This window comes from Peromyscus eremicus, chromosome 1 (assembly GCF_949786415.1).
Source record: "Peromyscus eremicus chromosome 1, PerEre_H2_v1, whole genome shotgun sequence".
Classification (NCBI taxonomy): domain Eukaryota; kingdom Metazoa; phylum Chordata; class Mammalia; order Rodentia; family Cricetidae; genus Peromyscus; species Peromyscus eremicus.
Window position 1 is genome coordinate 33,118,097 of NC_081416.1, and position 22,528 is coordinate 33,140,624.

Below are 22,528 nucleotides of genomic sequence, written 5' to 3' on the forward strand. Positions count from 1 at the left end.
GGCCCGTAGTGGAAACCTTGGTAAGTATGAGTAGTCGCCATAAACTGTTCCTTCCCAGTCAGGAAATTTGCAACACGCTGCAGCTGCCCTAGAAGCTGCCATGGCCTGCATCTACAGAGAAGATAAGATGCCTCTTCAGTGACCACTGCAGGGCCATCAGCTGTACGAAGCCTCTTCTAGACGGTAAAGTGTCCTAAAGGGTAGACTCTTTCCCTCCCCACAAGATGTTAACGCAGACACTGACAACTATGGTGAGCCAAAGGAAAACTGGTGATGGGTATTAAACCATTGTCCTCCAATCTATAGGAAAATAAACATGCTTAGTGAGGAGCCCGTCATTTCCCACAGCTACCAACACTCATCCACTCCTTCTCCACCCTCATGCCCACTTTGTCTGAAGCTTCTTAAGTGAAAAGTCCTTGAGGTAATGGCCGAGGCCTGGATAGGACTGAGGCAATGCCCAGAGATAGCATTTCCTGCCTAAAACTGCTGCCCTCTAGCCTCAGTGCTCACACGACCTTACAGAGACTCCACCCACATGGCAGCCAGCAGAGCCATAGCTCATGTCAAGCATGATGAGACAGCACGACAGGATGAGACAGCAAGCATCTGCTCTGCAGGTTTGTAGACACAGCAGAAAAGGCCCTTTGATGAATGTAAACCATCATCTCCAACTTGACGATCACGGGTCTGAATTCTCCTGTGTCTTGGAGTGAATTATCTAACTCTACCTCTCAAGGTAAGTGGCAAACAAAATGCATGTGAAAACGAACTGTGCTTATAAGAAACGTTTTTCTTAGAAACTGGCCCGTGACAACAGACAGAAGAAAAATCACCATGGTCTGACCTCAGTACTCACCGAAGGGTCAACTTGGTCATTGGTCACTCCTCGGAGAACGATTTTTAATGGGTGCTTCATAAACGGAGCCAGGCAAAGCAGAGCCTCCAGGTAATAGCCAATGCTGCGGAGAACACTACAGTCATGCTCCACAGACCCACCATACAGGAGGCCAGGCTGGTAATACAAGGTTGTTCCTTAAACCAAGAGAAAAAACAAACAAACAAACAATGCAGCAGGAACAAAACTAAGTATGAAGACAACAAATGTAGTGAATTCCCAGGGGAATCGGAATAAGGTATCCAGGGAGCTCAAAATGTCACTCCTCAGAGTCCACATCTCATGTCAAAAGCTGACTCACTACCACCAAGCCTCTGAACAATAATAAACTGTGGGTACAATTTAATGGCAGTAATATATAAAACTCCTCCTAAGCTATGTAAGCTGCCACAGTCACAGTGGAACACAGAAGGCTCCTAAGACACTAAGACACTCCTAAGGCTTCCAGCACACTCAGACTGCTGGGTGTAGGTCTGTGGACCAATGTCTCAGCACACCAGTGGGCCTGTCTGTACAATCCCCTCAAATGAGGACTCTCACTCACCCACTTACCAAACACGATATTCACATAACCCAGGTTCTTGTGATATCGAATTCCATCAGTGTTAGCTATTTTAATTGGTATTAGTTAGTGAAATATCTCAACTTATTTTGTCAGCAGACCCACATCATTTTCCTAGTTCAGATTTATGCAATCCAAAAAAATTGTGTCACTGCATTTATCAAGGGAAGCACAGCTGGAAAGAGATGAACATCTCATTCCTGGGTCTGTTCTCCATTAGGTGTGGCAGAATGCATACAGAGACCAGCACATCTGCGTGGTACAGTGCCACCTGTGAATCCAAATTTGCCTTCTTTCCTAAGAGAGTCGACATGCGGGAAAGGCTAAAGAATCCTTTGTGGAATGGAGATGGACAGTTCATGGTGTTAGCCAATGTCTGACCTACTTCCTAGTCAATGCAGATAATGGTTCCAGTAACAAAAAGAAAAACTATGAAGGAACTCCAAAGATTACCAACAGGGGTAGTGAAGTAGTGACTACCCATCCATACAGTAAAGGACTAACTGTAACGCAGAGACACACCGCGAGCCCGCACAGGCCAGCAGGAAGCAATGGCAGCCACCGAGGAGGAAAAGCACAGCCCACGGAGCTGTGACGCGACTACCTGAAGGAGAGTCTAGACGAGGCAGGGGCTCAAGGGCTGACGGGACTGCCAAATTTCTTGAAATATATTTATAGAAACTTGCATAAAAACAGATTTCAGTACCTACAACAATACAGTATATCTGGGATTACACATGTTAAATTCAGAAAGTTTACGTATATGCTAAGTATATGAAACACTGAATGCTCACTTTTGTCTGAAATGGCCACTTGTCTATTTCTCTAAGTCAAGTGTATTTCCCTTACTTCTTTTCTTCCAGTGTTGAGGATTAAACCTAGGACCTTGAGCAAGCTAGGCACACACTGTACCACTAACTTATAGCCTTAGTTCTGTTATGCTCTTAAAAATTGGGAGATTTCATATATTTATGTTTGTATTTATGGTATGATTGTGTGTGTAAATATATACATAATCATACCATAAACACATGGGTCTTTACAGTTGAAACTAATATATTAATGATCCAGCATAATAAACTTTTCTTACAATCTCCACTTAGCACTTTGTTGGGTTAGTTTCAAAAGGTCCTCTCCACACACTCATGATGATGGCTTAGATAACACAAAATGGTTAGTAGAGTGTTTTTAACAAAGTACAGTATTTATACCCCTCAAATGAGAGGCAGAGAAATGCCTACATAGTACATGTCGGTGCTTTTAGAAACAGAGAAGCGTACCTGTTTGGTTGATTTCAATTCGAGAACCATTAGTTACTTTGTCCAACAGCCTTATAAAGCTTGCTTCAAAATCTGTGAGGGGAAAAAAAAGATAAAATCTTCCATCAGACACCATTTCTAGAAAACATGTTCCCTCTGGAACTGGCTGACAGATCAGTTACCAACCTGAGGGACCTGAGGCAGTAAAAGAGAACTGACGAGAACAATTCAGTTCTCACATCCAACAGTGTGTGTGTGTGTGTGTGTGTGTGTGTGTGTGTGTGTGTGTGTGTTTACTCAGCACTCTATCAATCTAATAGGATGCTAACTTTACCCATATAGAGCCTATTAAAAAGCCTAGTGTGACAGCATACAACTTTAACCCCTGTACTTGAGAGGCTATGACATGAGCCAGCCTGATTGACACAAAAAGGCAACATAGTGAGACTCTGACTCAAAACAAGCAAAACTACCCAGCCTATAAAAATCCTCAAAGGGGGCACACCAAATGTAGTAGTTTGAATGTGAAATGTCTGTCATACTCCATACTCTCAGGCATTTGAACACTTATGGCCCTGTTTGGTGAGGTTTAAGAGGTGTGGCCTTGTTGGAGGAAATATGTCACTGGAGAAGGGTTTTAAGGGTTTAAAGCCTTGCGCCATTTCTAGTTCAAGCTCTGTGCTTCCAGCTTAATTCCAAGTGTGAGCTCTCAGCTTTCCTCCCCAGCCACCACGTCTGCTACATGCTGCCATGCTTCCCCATGATGACAGACTCTCACCGCTCTGGAACTATTAAGCCCAAATACAAGTTGCTTTGGTCTCAGTGTTTTATCACAGCAGCAGAAAAGTAATCAGTACGCCAAACAAAGAAGAAACAGCAGAAAGTACAGAAGATTTTTAAAACAGAAGTTGTCCTTTCTCCAGAATGTCTAGGAGGAATTTAAGTAGATGCCACCTTCAGTTTCACAAATGAGGAATTCCCTTTCCCCTCTCTCCCTTTCTGATTTATAACTATCTGACTAGTTCAGTTGGGGGGGGGGGGGAAGGGTTGTTGTTTTGCTTTTTATTAAAAGAGTATTTGAGGGTCTGGGGAGGTAACTCAGTAGGTAGAGCACTTGCCGCAGCAAACCCAGAGTTCAGGTCTGTGTTGTGTAAATGGTGATAGCCTACCTGCAATCCCAGTGTGCACGGTGGGAATGGTCACCAGAGCAAGCCAGCTAAAAGAGCGAAAGCAGAGAGCTCTGGAGTCAACCAAGAGCTCTCCCTCTAACTACACATAAGGTGAAGAGTGAGCCAGGCAGACTCCTGAGGTCAACCTTCAGCCTTCACATGCACACAAATGTACATTCACACATAGGCAAACACACATTGCAAAACTAATTCTTTAAAATCGTACTTGAATATAAAATATTACTATCATCTATTTTTAAATGCATGAAAAGAATGTTAATGAATGGATTGCCATTGATAGGAGTAGGTAGAATTTAATTTTACATAAAATATTTACATTTTATGCTCAAATTTTTTTTAATTCCTTCTAATTATTTCTTTTTATTTTGTGTGTATGTGTGGCTTTATCTGCACGTATGTACATGCATCAAGTACATGCTGGGTGTCCTTGGAGCCAGAAGAGGATGTCAGATCCCCTGGAACTAGAGTTAAAGACAGTTGTGAGCCACCATGTGGGTGCTTAGAACCAAACTCCAGTTCTCTGTAAGAGCAGCAAGTCCCCTGAACTGCTGATCTGTCAGTCTACCCTCTCAAATTTGCTTTAATAGATATTATCTAAAATCTAATAACTTGTCAAAAGCCAGGCATGGTGGATTCACACCTGGAATCCCAGCACTTGGAAGGCTGAGGCAGGATTGTTGTGAGGTTGGAGCTAGCCTAGATACATAGTGAGTTCCAGGCAAGCCAACTCCTCAGTGAGAGGAGCAAACAAAACCCACTATCAACTCTTTAAAGGAGAAAGGGATGAAGGGAAGAGAGTGAGGACTGGAGGAGCTTGAGTGGGAAAGGGGAGGAGCTGAGTGGGAAAGGGGAGGAGCTTGAGTGCAAGGGGGAGGGGCTTGAGTGCAAGGGGAGGGGCTTGAGTGCAAAAGGGGAGGAGCTTGAGTGTTAAGGGGGAGTGCATCCTCTAGCCTGTCTCCCTGCCTCTCCTCGAACTTTAACTCCTACTCTTGAATAATAGTCAGATCAGCTCTCCTGCCCAGACAGATCCCACTCCTATAATACACTAGCACCCCTAGAAGTCACAGAAACTGATCCCAAAGGGAGAGCAAATCATCTCAGTGGCTCCCACCTACCTGCTCTGTTACTTAATGTGGCCCCACAGCTCCTCTCGGAGCAGAACCTGCAATCTATACAAAAAGCATCGGCCCAAAAGTTAGAAAGGCACCATTAAATCTTAAAACAGACAAAAAAAAACGGTGACTACAACTTACTCTTATTACTGGAGGTTTACTTTCAGCCGTACATTGTCATTTAAATCTTCAGAATCACAAGGCAATGGCATCATTACCACGTCAAAGAAAAAACGCTGAAACCCAAGACTGCCGACACACCTAACCTGTTCCAATGACAGCAACTGCGAGCCAGGATTTGAGTCTGCCTGTCCTTCAATGTCCATGTCCTTAACAACATCACAACGAGTTTGCCTCTCCACTCTCAAAACCAAGCCCTTCCCTCGGAAACCTGAACTTCTCTACTACAGAATGAAGGATTCTGCAAGCAATGGAATGGCCCTCACCAACACTCCATTTTAATAAGACCATCATGGACTACAGCAGACCCCAACCAATCAGGGATTGAATTTTCCAGTTGTTTATTTCTTTGTTTTGTTTTGGTTCTCAAGACAGGGTTTCTTTCTATAGCCCTAGCTGTCCTCAAACACACTCTGTAGACCAGTCTGGCCTCGAACTCGAACTCCTAAGTGCTGACATTAAAGGAGTATGCCACCATGCCAGCTTAATTTTCCAGTCTTAATTACTACCAGTCAAGCCTGTGAAATCTCAGAAGATAAAGGCATTGCCACCAAGGCTGACGACCTGAGTGATCCCTGGGCCCCAGTGATGGAGGGAGAGGACCAACAAGCTGTCTTCTGACCTCCACAAGCACACATACTAGATGGATGGATGGATGGATGGATGGATGGATAGATAGATAAAAACTTTTGAAGAATTACTACCAGTCAATGCCAGTCTGAAAATATTAAATAGAAAGTTCTAAAAATAAACAATTCCCTTCTGTTCTTCCAGGATATGACTCCTACCTTTATCCAGCATATTGAAGTCATATGTTCTACCTCCCCATTGACTCTTCAGTCATCCCAGCTGTCATTAGATCCACAGCTGTGGTACCACAGCACTCTGTTCCAGGCTTCTGTATCTTACCCAGTGATGACCCTAAGGCACAAGGGTAGTGATCTAGCTACGTGGCCATGCTTAGGAAAAGCATATGCATACCATATACATTATGCATTTATGTATAGGGGAAAATGTTTAGCAAGGAATGGTGGGACGTGCTGGCAATCCTAGGACTAGAGGAATTAGGGCAGGAGGATCAAGAGTTCAAGTTCATCATGGAATACAAATACCAGGCCACCCTGAACTACACAGTGAGACCCTGCCTAAAAGAAAAAGGAAACTATGCAAAACTAGAGTTCAATACTATGTGTAGGTCAGCCATCAACTGGGATGGGGGACTTGGCGGGGGATGGGACCTATCTTAGAACAAATGCCTCAAGGAGAAAGGGTATAGCAAGGGTATTCAAGACTCTTTAGCTTCAGTTTTACATGTACATGTAATAAGTTCTTCTATGGGTGGCATCACAAAAATCTGAAAGTAACTGAAGGATAGAATTAGTTACTTCTATAGAACATTCTATTTTTAAAAACAGGTACCATTTGTATTACAATGCCACTTTCTAGTTAGGTTTATAGTAAATGCGAAGTACTCTGAAAAGAAACAAGCTTTTGATTTGCTCAAGCTTTCTAGTTACTTAAAGAAGAGAAGAAGCATTTACGAATAAAGCCTAAAATTAAAGCGCCATAGATCTTATAGATAAAGAAAATGAAAGAAGAGAAGGAAAAAGTAGAGCGGGAGGGAGAGAAGAGGGAGGGACTTTAAAATCATGTTGTTTTGCAATCCACGGTGCTCTTAGTCATGACCTCAGTCAGAAGTGATCACTTGGCAGGAACATGAGTAGGAAGAGAATGGCACCTCAAAAGGCCTCCAGGCAGATCATCCCAGGTCACTGCAAACATGCTTCAGAAAGCCAGAGTCCTCCCAGCAGTGAAGGTACAGCTCCATCATCTGGTGCAAAAGATCATCTCAAATTCGCCTAACAACAGAGCCAATTCCCCAGCCTCGTAAACCAAGATGCACAGGAGTGTTACCCACTCATCTCCCTACCTTCTGGATTACTCCTTAGTACTTGAAATTCAGAAGGCCGAAAAACTTAGGGGTAACGTTTCAAAACCAAGCACAATGCTACTACACCGTGTGAAATACAGAGTGTAACTCAGGGCAAGACATGGGCGCCATCAGAGACACGGCAGACACCTGTGAATGGGGAGAAGTATGCTGACAAGGCTCCACTTTTTCCTGGGTGGGGGTCATACAGGCTCAGGGTACAATCTCTTAAGCACTGTTTTATGTCTTAAAGTATCTCTCGGGCTCTTTTAAATGTTTCAATTTAAATTTATCGTGTGTGTGTGTGTGTGTGTGTGTGTGTGTGTGTGTGTGTGTGTGAGAGAGAGAGAGAGAGAGAGAGAGAGAGAGAGAGAGAGAGAGAGAGAGAGAGAGAGAGAAGAGAGAGAGAGAGAGATGTGTGCCATGGTGTGGACATGAAGATCAGAGATCTCTGTCTGCCTTTATGAGTATTCCAGGGATAGGACTTGGGTCACCAGGCTTACACTGCAAACACCTTTGCCCACTGAGTCCTCTTGAAGGCCCAGATTTATACTCTAAAAAAAGGGTCAGATGCATTCCTGTCTGAGGCAGGAGGACCAGGACTTTAAGGCCAACCTGGGATACACAGACAACCCTTGTCTCAAAAAGTAAAATAAATAAAGGATAAAAAGAAGGAGCTAATTCCTCAGTCCTATTTGTTTTCCTTGAGACAGTGTCTCAATATATATACCCTAGCTGCTATGGAATTTGCTACGTAGATCAGGCTGGCCTCAAACTCAGAGATCCACCTGAAAAGAGCAAATTTCAATGAACTACACAGAACAGTTTCAATTTAAAGGTATTCTAACTCAAGTGTCTACAAATAGCAGGCTACTAGCTTACAGCATATCCACAGGAGAACACTTTGAATCAATGACACTTTTGATATACTCAACTAGTGTGAGTCACCTCCAAGGTACATTAAGAAAAACTGTAAAACTATGGAGGTAACTCTGTGTGTGTGTGTGTGTGTGTGTGTGTGTGTGTGTGTGTGTGTGTGTATAAGAGAGAGAGAGAGAGAGAGAACTCGCACAGTTATGGGGAAAAAACCCAAACAATTAAACAAACCCCAGAGCCTGAAAAGACACAACTTAGTAGCCATGGCTGTTTCACAGAGTGGAGACTAGGAGACAGACTCTAAATTCCTTTCTTCTCTCTAAACTTTGAACCATGTTCATGGATTTTTAAATGCATAAAATTTTACATAAAATCCAAATACTTTTTCACACAATTTAAAAGTTAAAGAATGATTTCACCAAATTTTTTAATACAATGCAGTTGCTAAGAATGTTTAAAAGCCTGACCTGCAAGATTTGATTGTAATCTCAGAACTCAAGAGGCTGAGGCAGGAAGAAGTGAGTTCCAAACCAGCATGGGCTACAGAGTAAAACCATGTCTCAAAAAAGGAAGAGAAAGCAATCAGGTTTAAAGAAATTATTCAGTTGCACAAAGAAATGTTCATACTATAGCAAAAGGAAGGTTAAAAGGAACACATTCAATGTGGCTTCGAGTTCTTTTAGAAAATCACGGGAAAACAAGACACGAAGTAAAGTTATTGTCATATTTTCCCCATTAAGTCCCAAAGGCACAAATTACAAACACACACCCAATTCTCAGTTAAGAGATGTCCAATCACCTAGAAAAAAAAATTCCTTTTTTACATGAGATTCTATAATATTTTATAATTTCTTAACCTGCATAATTCTTTTTTTTTTTTTTTTTTTTTTTTTTTTTTTTTTTTTTTTTTGGTTTTTCGAGACAGGGTTTCTCTGTGTAGCTTTGCGCCTTTCCTGGAACTCACTTGGTAGCCCAGGCTGGCCTCGAACTCACAGAGATCTGCCTGGCTCTGCCTCCCGAGTGCTGGGATTAAAGGCGTGCGCCACCACCGCCCGGCAACCTGCATAATTCTTAAAGTAAAGAAACATGACATTTTCCTAGACTGTGAACAAAGGAAAAGGCACAAAACAGAATAAAATATCCTCAACAGAAACACAGATCATGAAAGCATAGGAGGATTTACTAAAGCAAAGGTTACCACTCTAAAATTTTATGAATTAGAAGAGGAAAAGCAAGAAACAAGATGAACTGAGAGCTTAGAAATGGTAAAGAAAATATAGCACTATGGAAAAGTCTGGAAGACTGCTTCCTGGAAAATGGGGGATGTTCTGTGGTCTAGGAATTAAGGTGCGCAATCTACACCAATTATTTAAAAATTTGAACAATAAGAAGTTTCCCCAAAGAAGTATTACTTTTATAACATAAAGATGAAACCACAATTTTTGTCTCATACAGGCACATTTTCTGTGTATTTTGGTTTTCTTCTATGAAACCATGAAAACAATAAACTCATCATTACTGATGCTGGGGAGTCAAACTCATGTCTCACGTTTGTAAGCACTTCACCAACTAAGCGAGCTGCAAGCTCCCCTGGGACCAAGAGCTTTTATAATAAACTAGTCTCTATTACTACATTTATAATGAACACCCAAAACAAAACAGAAGACACACACACAAAAAGACACAAAACAAAGAGAGTGAGAAAATGCATCAACATCGAAGAACAGTGGTGAAGGCCTTGGAAACTTTCAACATTCAAAGAAAAATAAAATTACTGGCAAATTGCATCATTCAAAGTGTAGAAAAGAACATATAAAGGGGCTCCTGCAAGACAATAACAAACATTAATTTTCAAAACTAAGCTAAGAAACAAACTAATCTCATTTAAAGAAAGCAGGTCAAAAACTCCAAATAATACCTAAGTAAAGAGATACACACACATTACCATATATGTCTTAATTACCCACTCTAAGGAGGACGCATTTCAGCCGGTTTGGATGGAAATGTCTCTCTTTTCTAATAAAAAGGAAACACTGTAATGAAACATAAGAATGCCTATGTCACTACGAACTACAGCACTAAACACATAAATAAGGGGGAAATCAAGTAGCCTATTAGTGAAAAAGACCTGGTAATATTCAGGTCTGCATTCTGTTTTGAAAGGTATGGAGAGTTTACTAATTTTAACAGAGTTTATTTCTAAAAATAGAAGTCTTAGCTCCAGAACTGAGAAATCTTCCTTAGTCATGGGGGAATTCGTGTGAAAACACCCAGGCAATGCTGAGTTCTGAATACAATAGATTTTTCCTCTCTATATAATGTATCTACATTTAACTTGCAAATTAAGTAAGAGACCAATAATAACTACTCATAAAACAATTTTTCAGGAAAATGCTGAAAGTTACGCGAATGTGCTCCGTCTCTCAAAACGTCTTACTGTATGTACCACCTTCGCCTTTCTGACAGTGCAAGGCTTCCGTGGTATGATGAAGTAAGGTAGTAATGAAGTGCTGTGGAGCAGCACAGCTCTGTGCTGTAAGAGTTACCTGAAGGCAAGTACTATGATAACTTTGTTACTGGACACAACTTGTGACTGAAGTCAAGTCCAGCCACCTATCCTCAATAAGCCACTTGAAAGAGATAAATGAGCCTGGTGATTACGGTGCATGCCTTCAATCCCAGCACTTGGAGGCAGAGGCAGGCAGATCTCTGTGAGTTCGAGGCCAGCCTGGTCTACAGAGTAAGTTCCAGCACAGCCAGGGCTCACAGAAAAACCCTGCCTCCAAAAAAACAAACAACAATAAGAGCCAAATTTTAATTAAAAAAAAAAAAAGCAGAAAAAGTCGGGCAGCAGTGGCGCACACCTTTAATCCTAGCACTCGAAGCAGAGCCAGGCAGATCTCTGTGAGTTCGAGGCCAGACTGGTCTACAAAGCGAGATCCAAGACAAGCACCAAAACTACACAGAGAAACCTTATCTTGGAGGGAAAAAAAAGGCAGAAAAAGGAGATTTATTCATGTGACCACATTGGGAAATGTGGTATTGTATTCTCCCAAATATTGTGCATGCTAATAAACTTATCTGGGCTCAGAGACAGAGCAGCCACAATATTAAACATAAAGGTTAGGCAGTGGTAGCACACGCCTTTAATCCTAGCATTCCAGAGGCAGAAATCCATGTGTTCAAGGATAGACAGGCATGGTGACTCATCACGCCTTTAACCCCAGAAAGCAGCCTTTAATCCCAGGGAGTGGTGGTAGAAAGCAGAAAGGTATATAAGGTGTGAGGACCAGAAACTAAAGGCATTTGGCCTGGTTAAGCATTTGACTGGTTAAGCTTTTAGGTTTCGAGCACAGTTCAGCTGAGAGCTATTGGGATGAGGACACAGAAGCTTCCAGTCTGAGGAAACATGATCAGCTGAGAAGTTGGCCAGGTGAGGTTAGCTGTGGCTTGTTCTCTCTCTCTGACCTTCCAGCATTCACCCCAATAACTGGCCTCAGGTTTGATTTTATTAATAAGACTCTCTAAGATTCCTGCTACAGGGAAAAGGGTAAAGGGCAATCAAAGTTTTAAAAAGGGCCAAGGACATGCACATCTAAGCATTCCTGGTCCAGGTGTGTCCCAACTAGCAGTGACCTACCATCGTCTAGGTTCTTACCAACAGAAAGTCTACCTAACACCAACAGAATATACATTCGTTCTAAGTAACCACAACATTTAGAGCAAAATAGACTTAAGAGAGTTGAAATCATAGCAGTATCCTCATACCATAATAAAGTTAAAATCAGTATCACAAAGAAAGCAAGAAATAATCCAAACACCAGGAAATTAAACATGCTAACGAATAATCCATGGGTCAAAGAAAGTCTCACAGGAAAAATTTTGAATCCCACTGAACTGAAAGAAAACAAAAATGCAAAGCACTATCAAGTGGGACATTTTTGTACACTACATGCTTTTATTAGAAAAAGAGACATCTTCATCAAAACTCCACCTCAGGAAGCTAGAAAAAGAAAAGCAAACAAACCCGAAAACTAGAGAATGAAATAATAAAGATACAAGCAGAAATTAAATTAGAACAAGAGAGACTCACTGAAACAAAGACCCTCCCCCCACCCCTTCCGCTTCTGTGACCATGGATGGGGTGGGGTGGGGTGTGAAGACCAGAGCCTCAAATATTCTGGACAAATGCTCTACCACTGAGCTATATCCAAAAATCTCAAGAATAAACACAAACAACTATATTTTAAATTGGGCAACGGCATGAAAAGACATTTCACAGAAAATATTAGATATATGGTGAGATATGCAAATTAATACAATGAAAAATACAAAGCATTTCACATGCTGGTGAAGATGGAGAGAAACCGGAGCACTTGTACGTTGCTGAGGAGACTGTAAAATGGCACCCATACTGAGAGAACCTGGCACCACCTTAAAGAATGACAGAGACAACTACCATGCAACCAGAAAAAGGAAGACTGTGGTCCTCATAAAATCCAGCCTACGTGGAGCTGGAGAGACGGCTCAGTGGTTAAGGGCACTGGCTGCTCTTCCAGAGGACCTGGGTTCAATTCCCAGCAGCCACAAAAAGATTCACAACCATCTATAACTCCAGTTCCAGATCTGTTGCCCTCCTGTAACCTCCAAGGGCACCAGGCATGCATGAATACACAAACATACATGCAAACAAAATACCCACACGTTAGAACAAAAACCCACCAGTCTATCAACTGGGTAGAATAGTTCAGAATTAGAAATGAGCCAGATGTTCTTCAAAAGTAACTTTAAAAGGAGAACACGAGAGGGGTACTTTCATTTCATTTTCACTCAGGAATTTTTTTAAAAGGACCAAACTTGATTAAAAAATAAAAACTTAAGATAATGTTCACTCTACAATCCACAAGGTGTATACTGCCAAGGGTAATTAGGAATACAGCCCAAAGCCTAAACTTACTTTAAGTATCACGGTTTTATTTTTAGTAACTCAACTCTAGTAAGATTCTAAAGTATGAACTTTGACATAACATTGTTGTATCAAAAAGTTAGATGCCCCCTAAGAGATTGTTGCTGAATGAAGTATGTACCCCATATACTCTACAGTTTCACTTATAGAAACTTTCTTCTTCTCCCCCTCCCCCTCCTCTTGTTCTTTTTGGTTTTTTCGAGACAGGGTTTCTCTGTATATCTCTGGCTGTTCCGGAACTCGCTTTGTAGACCAGGCTGGTCTCAAACTCACAGAGATCCACCTGCCTCTGCCTCCCGAGTGCTGGGATTAAAGGCGTGCATCACCGCTGCCCAGCTTATGTAACACTTCTTAATGACAAAACTGGAAATAGAGAAGGGATGAGAAAGAATGAGTCAAGGAAGACAACGGATTGAGTACAAAGGGACAATATCAGCAACTTCTCCCCCTTCCCTCTGACTTGTTAGTTTCCTGGGGGAGGCAGCATCAAGGTAGGTCAGGCAGGTAAGGAGAGGGATATGTTCTTTAGTGTATGGTGTAGTGAGATGGGAGCCAGGAAGATAAATCTCACAAGGAAGGATGGGAGCATCATTTTAGGCAGTAAAATATTCTTTGTAAAAAGCTGAGGGAGCCTCCGAGACTTCAGAGGAAGGCAGGATTGTCTTCTCAGTGGTTTCTCTCCACTCAAGTGTTGAGAAGGGAGGATGGTAGCCATCCACTGACTCTGAGACGCCTTCCTTCTGCAGATTACGTCAGCACTGCAGGGCTGGGAAGGCAGAGTTTGATTGGGTGGTTAGAGTCTATATTTCCAGGTAGTGCCACAGCAGCTAGGCCTCAGACCCTTCCATCTCTACCTACGACTACACTGGCAAAGGCCCCCCAAGGGGAAAAGCTCCTGGGGCAAAGAAACATCTCAAGGCCGGTCATCTTCTAGGGACAGTGTGACCAAAGACTGTCCGACAGGTCGGCTTCAGTTTGGACAGGAGGTGCTGTCTGCAATGGGGCTGCCCCAGGCACTGCACACACAGACTGCAGAATTTCAGCTAGCCGCCATCATGAACCGCAGATGCGACGGCCACTGGGCAGCTTCTGGCCAAACCAAAGTTAGCCAGTTTGACTGGCCCACCACTTGTCATAATGTTCTTTGGTTTCAAGTCTCAGTGAACCATGTAATCGGCATGAAGGAATCTAAGCCTTTTAAAAAACGGGTGCGTTAGATCCTTGATGGTCTCGACTGGCAAGCCTGATTGGGATCCTAGTCCAGTCAAATGTCCTTAGATACCCCACCTCATGAACTGTGCTGAGGGAAAGCCCCCTCTAGCTCTCACCCATGAAGGATTCTCATACTCTTTTAAAAAAATTTTTTAATTGGTGGTGGTAGGGAGTCTCACATCTTGAGGTGCACAAGGTAGCTACTGTGTGAATGACCAGACTGTCCCATAAGCTCTAGTACTAAACATATGAAGAGGTGCCCATTCTCATATCAGGAGAAAGTCTCATACCAGGCCAAGAGCTCTAGGGTGGTCTGTATAGACACATAGAAACCAGGTAATAGGGGAAATTCTATAGTTGTGAAAATTTTCAGTAGCTCCACGTGTCAGGATGGATACTCTGATTGTGATACTCTTAGTACTATGGTTTGACCAAATGGTCCCATCTTCTATTCAGTTACAACTGTTAATGAACCTACAGTGATCTCAAAAAAAGATTTAGTTTTTTTTAAAAAAAAAAAGAAGGCACACATTCCCAACAAAATAGCATTTTTTTATAGCATCTAAGCAAGAGCAGAAAACAGGCTGTTCGGATTCTTGACATGTTTGGTATGCCTTGTTTTGGGGCCAAAGATCACCTGGGAGCACATATTAACATCAACAGAAGCACAGGGGACTCCTACTGCACAGGATGTCGTTATCTGTCATCTGGCTCCCTCTAACCCAGTTGTCTATTAACAGTTCCAATTACCAAATCATAACGGGAAAAAATTAGAGGTTCACCTTCCCTTCAGAAGAAGTAATTTACAAGCAGCCAGACTTATCTCCTAAATGCATCGGCTAACTAAAAGCTGCTTTCCTTCTCGAAGAACCTCCTGTAGCATGTCCGTGGCAAAGCTTAAAGGATCCTTTCGATTAAATCTGGTTAACCTTCCCACTTCAGATCAACATCTACTAAAGCCACGTACAGCATTCCCACAGGCCCAAGCAACTCTTCCAATTTTGCAGAAGATGGCTCTGAAGCTGAGCACAGCAACCAGGTGAAAGCAATCTTATCATCAGGCTCCTAAACTTACTGCTTTTACCCAAACCAAGTGCCTCATCTGGGTGATTCCAACAATTACCTTTCGTGTGGACTTCTCCACTTAGCCCTCACATTACATAGAAATCATCAGACCAACTGAACTCCTTAAGGCTTTGTGAAATCCAGAGGTAAAGACACCCTGGACAAGCCAGGCATGGTGGTACACACATTTAATCCCAGCACTCAGAGGCAGAGGCAGGTGGATCTCTGGATCTCTCTGATAATGCCTGCCTGGTAATACCAATGAAGGACACCCAAGTCTGTAAGGGAAACAAGCCCCTCAGGCTGGAGCTGGCTGAACCCTCCAGCCCGCATGAAATAAAGCACTTATATCCATCAACTCACGTAACTATCCTGGCTATTTTACTTTCAATAAAATGGCAGAAACAACAACAGAAATATTACTTCCTCCTCTGACATGAAGAATACAATGATTGGTTGTGTGCAAGAGCAAAATATAAATTGCATATGATTATATTTTTGTTGCTTTTGTTTTACTGTTTTGAGACAAGGTCAGACAAGTTTGCCTAGCTCAGTAGTTCTCAACCTTCCTAATGCTGAGACCCTTTAACACAATTCCTCACACGGTGGTGACTCCAACCATAAAATCATTTTCGTTGCTATTTCATGACTGTAATTTTGCTACTGTTGTAAATCATAACGTAAACATCTGTGCTTTCTGATGGTCTTAGGCAACCCCTGTGAAGGGGTCATTTGACCCCCACCCCCATGAGGTTTCGACCCAGAGGTTGAGAACCGATGGCCTAGCTGACCTCGAATTCACCAAGTAACCCAGGCTGGCCTTTGACCCTGCTGACCACCTGCTTCATTTCTGAGTTACAGCAGGAGTGTAGTTACCACGATGTCAGGTGTGTCTGTAGAGTTAACTGCTTCATTTCTGAGTTACAGCAGGAGTGTAGTTACCACGATGTCAGGTGTGTCTGTAGAGTTAACTGCTTCATTTCCGAGTTACAGCAGGAGTGTAGTTACCACTATATCAGGTGTGTCTGTAGAGTTAACTGGAATCATTCCAGAACCACCTTTCTTTGGAGTCCAATTTCTTGTTATTTAAAGCTCTATGCACAGAAAAAGGGCAATTTCATTTAACATATCAATTCTTGGCCTGAAGTCCCGAGTCTCACCCACTTCTGAAACCAAGGGTCTTCCTTTGCAGCCCAGACGGGCTTCAAACTCAGCCTTCTCTATGGTAGGTTACAGGTATAAATACTACCATGTCTAGTTCCTTGGGCAGTTCTAATACCTGCTGCTATTCTGAAAAATTTGGGATATAAAGAAAAGCTTTAGTTATTAAAGTCTAGGAGTTTTTAAACACCAGTACTGACATTTCCATAGAATTATTACTAATATACAGAATAATTCTTGTGAGGCCTATCCTGTATAAAGTAGGGTATTAGTAGTTTCTTGGGCTCTCCTACTTGACAATTCCCCCGGCGATATCCAAAAATGTCTCTAAATACTGCCAGCATCCCAGAGGGCAAAACTACCAATAATATGCAAATATGTAGAACTGATCTCCTAAAGGGAAGCTTCAAAGGGACAACATAATTCTCTTTAAATATCTGGAAAGTTTCCAATGGCAGCAGAGAAAGGCTTGAGACACCAGACAGCACAACTTTACCCAGTGCTTAGTAGAATCATAATAAACCAACTGGCATCTGTTCCTCCTGCTCACTGGCCCTGCTCTTTACATCTAAGTACTAGTTAGTCTCCATAACAATCCCACAAAGTAGGACTACTTGACCCCACTTCACCGACAGAAAAACTTGAGGCTCAGAAATAGGTTTGCTTTGACATTTATTTTATGTGCGGAATGGGTGAGGATATGTATATATGACCACATGCATATAGAGATCAGAGGACAACCTGAGAGAGCACTGTGGCACATTCTTAGACACAGACATACAAAATGCTTAAAAAAAAAAAAAGAACTATTTCTTTCACCTATAGTGACCCTCAGAGGCACCGTTTCCACTCACAACAGAAGGACATCCCGAATGTCGTCCTTTCAGCTGCCAGGCTGTTCTCTGCTGGGGCGCCACTGAGTCCCTCTACCACACTTGACTCCTGTTACCTCATCACACTATTCCCTCAAGTTCTTCCTGCTAGAAAACAGGTTCCCTGAGTGCAAGGGCAACCGACTTCTACCTGGACTCCCCTTCCCCAAAACCTTGCACATAATGAAGCCCCATCGACTCCTGCATGGTCCTGAGGCAGGCCTCCTCCAAAGTACACTCCCTTGGGATGTTTAAGCAAGCACCTTTCGGGGATGTGACTGCCTTTTGCATTTCAGCTGGAGACTGTACTGGGTATTCTCAAGTTTTGGTTGTTTTTTTTTTTTTTTTTCCCAATTCCATAATCTGAGTCAAGAAGAAGCAGAGAAGGATGAAGCTCCCATAGATTTGACTATGGCCCCAGATCATGTGTCCAAGGCTACAAACATTTGTGTTTATGTGTATGTGTATATTATGCACACTTAACCTGTGTACATACTCACATGCATGTTAAGTCTACAAATGAAAGTGGAGATGTGTATCTGGGTCCCTCTGTAAGTAACCAGACAAGCTTCCTAAGCCCTTCAGTCAGCACAAGGTCTGAAGCCGCAGTCTCCGTTATACTAGCACATTGAGTTGGTATGCTGGTTAGGTTTTTCTGTCAGCTTGACACAAACCAGTCACCTGAGAAGAGGGACTCTCAATTCAGAAAGTGCACTCAACCGGTCACATTGGCCTATCAGCAAGTCTGTAGGACATTTACTTGAATGATGATATATGTGGAAGGACCCACCCACGGTAGGTGATGCCACCCCTGGGCAGGTAGTCCTGTAGTGTGTAAGAAAGGAAACTGGGCAAGCCAAGAGGGGCGAGCCAGTAGGCAGCATTCTTCCTTGGTCTCTGGTTCGAGCTCCTACGCCGGCTTCCCTTCCTGATGGACTACAACTTGGGTTGAAATAAACCCTTTCCTCCCAGACCTGCTTTCATAGTCTTTTACCACGACAACGGAACCCTAAGACATGAGGTAAAGCAAATAATGTTCTACACAGGTGCATCCCATAAAAGAACTGCCTCCCCGGGTACCAGAATCCCTACCCTTTCAGAAAAATGCCAAGGGTCAAGTCCATTCACGTTCTTGGAAATATGAAATACTATATTGGAAGACACCTATCAAGAGTCAACTCTGACTTGTATCTTTGAGTATTATATTTGTGAAAGAAAGCCCAGGTCTCCAGGGTAAAGTACTTCTGGTCAAAAAATTAATTAACAAAAACCTGTACCCAGTGGTCATAGCAGAAGCAAGTCTTCAGGTTAATCTGGGGTTGAAAAACACAACAAAGCAGACTATGCAATAACTTTTCCCAAGGACCAGATTTAAAACTGGGGGGTGGGGGGGTGGGGTGGGGGGGCTGGGTGGAGGGAAGAGATTTGAGGAAAAGAGAACCAACTATTCAGTGGCCTCTCCTCAACGTTTGAGTTTTTTTACTGTTTTCTTTCAGATTTTGTTAATCTGTTTTTTTTATAGGGTCCAATTATGGACCCTATAGTCTTGGCTAGCCCGGAACTCACTGTGTAGACCAGGCTGGCCTCTTAACTCACAGAGACCCATCTGTCTCTGCCCCCCAGTTTTTGTTCTGAGACAAAAACTCACTGTGTAGCCCAAGCTGGCCTTGGACTTACGATCCTCCTGCCTCAGCCTCCTGAGTGCTGAAATCACAGGTGTTTGTCCCCGAGCCTGGTGTTCTCTCCAACCCTTCTAGTCTCTTCCTTTCTAACCTTGTTCCCATCACCATGCACAGAACTTCAAGAGTGGCAGAAACGAAACTATCCAAAAACCATATTCAGACAGATGATGAAAGGGTCTAGCATCTATTACAAGAGCCTCTGCAAAGTTAAACACATCAGCCTGACCCAGGAAGTCTCCTGAACCAACCAGAGCCCCTCCCTCTCTATCTTCAGGCTACAGGGCGGTTTTGATTCGATTGTCTTAATATGGAGAGATCAGAGAGACGATTTTGAACGTGTGCCTAAATTCTAGGGGAACAACTGAAAACCAAAGACATTTAATGAGATGTGGGTTCAAATGATGAGTTTAACCCATCTCTGCCTTTGTGCAGCAAATAAATAAGTAAAAGAGCTTGAAGCCTATGGCTTACTGTTTGGTGTTCCTTTTCCTGAAGTCAAGACAATTAGGTCTATGACTTAAAGATTATCTCAGCGGAGCGTCAAGTAGCAGGCCTGTAATCCCAACACTTGGGAGGTGGAGGCAGAAGGAGCAGGAGTTGAAGGTCATCATCCTCAGCTACAAACCAAGTTTGAGCCCACCTAGGCAATGAGACCCCGTTTCAAAAACAAAACAAAAACCCATCTCAAAGCACATCAGTGAATAATAGAAACAAGCACATCATTTAAAAATGAAATTTTGCAGTCCACTCCTGAAGAGATGTGGGGGGCCGAGAAACAATGGCGACAAGAGCTGGTGTCCAAGTGGGGCAGCGGTTTCAGAGACCTGCTTTGGATGAGAACCGGGAACCAACCGGTGGGACTTTCCTCAATGTCTGTCCACTCACTCACTACCACATGTTGGTCCAATAAACTGTTTTTCTCCTTTGAAAGGTTTATGGCGAAACCAAGAGTCTCAAGAGAGGGAAGTGAGTGGGCGACGCCTACGATTCGTAGCAACACGCCAGCCAGGAAAACGTGTAGCTGTTTACTACCCGCGCCCAGGAGCCGCAGGGAATCGTTCCACGCGTGGCGCAGCTCCGGAACAGATCCGCCTCCCGCGCCGCCCGACCACCAGCCCTCCCACGCGCCCCGCGGCGGCTCGGGACGGCGAGCCCGGATCCCTGCCCCCCCCTCCACGCCCCCTCCCAAGTCACCTCGGAGGCCCGGGTTGTCGTCCCTGGCCCGAATCCTGCGGATCTTGACCGGGCGCCCGCTCAGGGTGGACAGGACCAGCCGCTGGCGCAAGAAGTTGCACCCCGCGTAGCTGAGGGAGTGCGCCTGGGTCGCCATGTGCGCGCGGTCCGCGGAGGGCCGGGAGCGGGGAACGCGACAGGGACCACCGCGGGCCCCCGACGCGTCCACGTGGTTTGGAACAGGAAGACAGAGCGACTAGACACCGGGTCAGAGGGGAGGGGGGCGGAGCCAGCGGCCGCCTGCCCGCCTCCTCGCCTGGCTGGGGCGGTCCGGGCGCCGGGGCACACTGCAATTGGCCCGTGGGGGAGCAGGGCGTTGCCCTTCCTACGCCGCCATTGGTCCGCTCCGTAGCTGGGCGGTGCTCTGGCCGCGCCGCCATTGGCCGGTAGTGAAGGAGGGCGGTGCCGTGGCCCCAGCAACAGCGCGCGGCAGTAGGACGCGTAGCGCTGCAGGGGAAACCCTGGCGCCCAGACGGTGGTAGGGTCTGTGTCTGTGTGCGGCTTCTCGGGCCTGAGAGCTAGAGGAAGCGATGGCCCGGCCTGGGTGTCCGCAGCTGCCTGGTACTTGGCATCGCATCTGCGGCAGCCCCTCGGTGAGGATGCTAGCCACTCCCCCGTTTTCCGGATGGAGGAGAGAACTGGGTTGGCGCGCTTACTCTGTTGTTGTCGGCTGTCTGGGTCTGAGCAGTACTCCTGGGAGGTGCTGCCTACAGTCTTTCACGCCTGGGAAATTGCAAAGCTGTCAGAGGCTGCCTGAACTAGTAGTACTCAAGCTTTTAGACAAGAGGCCACTGCTTGTTTTGTAATGACGTTCCTCGCTTTGTCTCTTTCTTATCTGCCCCTTCGTTTATAGTCTTTGCGTTTGGTGTCAAGACAGATCCTTCACCTCGCACGTCTCAAAATGGACAATTGCTATAACTTCAAGACATACATGCGCATACATACGCGGTGGGGAGGTGTATTGCTTTTCCATCTTTTCTGTCATCCAAGCCTGCGCCCCAAAACCTTCCTAAATAACTGTATTATATCACGCCTCTATTCAAAAACTATCAAATGACTATCAACTTACGAACCCAGTGTCTTAACGTTAAATTTGCAGCCGTTTATGGGCGGTAGCACCAGACCTTGAGTCTCAGAAAGCACAGTGGAGGATGGGAATGGGAGGGAGCTGAGAGTGACCAGCCTAAGCGGGTGACAGTGACGAGGAAACCCCGGAGGAGCACCTGAAGGAAGGCAGTGAGTGCAGAAGCACAGACTTTATGGATCAGCCCTGAAGTCCACAGTGGCGGCTAGCCCACTTCTGGTAATGCCATTCTGGCAGACTGCCTTTACACGGCAGTCATTACAAAGCAAGCAGTGGCCTCTTGTCTGAAAGCTTGTCTGATGGGCCGCGTTGGAAAAGCTTCAGGACCCTCGGGGCTCCTCTAAATGCTGTTATGAAGACTACTGAAGAACCAGGGAGTACTTTCACATCAGGAATGGAGTTTTTACTTTCTTTTTTAACACTACCTCGTTTAATTACTTAATAATCTTAAGAAAACTGTTATTCAATAAAGAATGTTCACATCTGTTCAGATCTCACTGTTTTCCTTGTAAACCTGCTCAGTTTTGGTCCATCAGCGACTCCTCTCTGCTTCCAGATTTTTCAAGCCCACCTCGAATTTGCTGTCTTCAAGCGCTGACTGACTGGAGCCGACATGGAAATAATATCCAGGCTCCCTTCACCCTTAGGTGAGGTAACTCTGTGCTGCTCTTTAAGCTCCGGTTACTGACTGTGGTATTTTCTTGGTTGCACCATTTCCTGGCTTCTTTCCCTGTATCTCCTTCCAGCTTCCTTCTGATATGTGCTGGAATTAACTCTCAACTAAATTACGTCCACTCTAAGTCCTGCCTCAGCATCTTCTTCTGGGCAATTGAGACGAAGTCCTGACTTATAAAATTTGAGAACTGAGATTCAGGAGCGGGGGGAGGAGGGGCTTGTTGTGAGCAACATAGTAAATGGCAGAGTCAAAGTGAAAACTCCATTTATTTATCTCGTCTTTTGGACTGCTGAACCTTCTATTTAAAAAAGGGGGCGGGGGGGGGGGAGGCTGGCTTCAACAGAGCTGGAGAATGCAGCAAAATCCACACAGAGAGAAGAGTGCTAGCTGCCCCAGCCGCCAGAATCAAGTGCCGGGCGGGGTCTCGGGTAGGGTCTTGGGTCAGCCCTCAGATGATTTCACGTGTCACCTGCCCTGTGACTGGTCTTTGGAACCACCCTCACTAATGCCATCTGGGGCACAGATGAGCTGTTCCACTGAGCCGTGCCCAAACTGCGTATCCACAAAGTA

At 44.2% G+C, this 22,528-nt stretch overlaps 1 protein-coding gene and 1 long non-coding RNA gene across 3 annotated transcripts in view; one reads left to right on the top strand and one right to left on the bottom strand.

Moving 5' to 3' along the window:
• Rcl1 (RNA terminal phosphate cyclase like 1) overlaps positions 1–20,431 on the bottom strand; it is a 44,344-nt gene extending 23,913 nt beyond the window's left edge. Inside the window, exons 1-3 of one of the 2 annotated variants that reach the window (XM_059259207.1) lie at positions 20,160–20,429; positions 2,741–2,812; positions 860–1,035 (exon numbers count right to left, since the gene is read on the bottom strand). In XM_059259207.1, coding sequence (XP_059115190.1) covers positions 860–1,035; positions 2,741–2,812; positions 20,160–20,295 — 384 coding nt within the window. In that variant the 5' untranslated portion in view covers positions 20,296–20,429. Of the gene's footprint in view, positions 1–859; positions 1,036–2,740; positions 2,813–20,159 lie in introns of both variants that reach the window. The other variant, XM_059259215.1, reaches the window with a different exon arrangement.
• Positions 20,419–22,210, top strand: LOC131908172 (uncharacterized). Its single transcript, XR_009378566.1, has 2 exons — positions 20,419–20,791; positions 21,839–22,210. It is a non-coding gene; the product is annotated as an uncharacterized LOC131908172 (long non-coding RNA).
• The last annotated feature ends 318 nt before the right edge of the window (positions 22,211–22,528 follow it).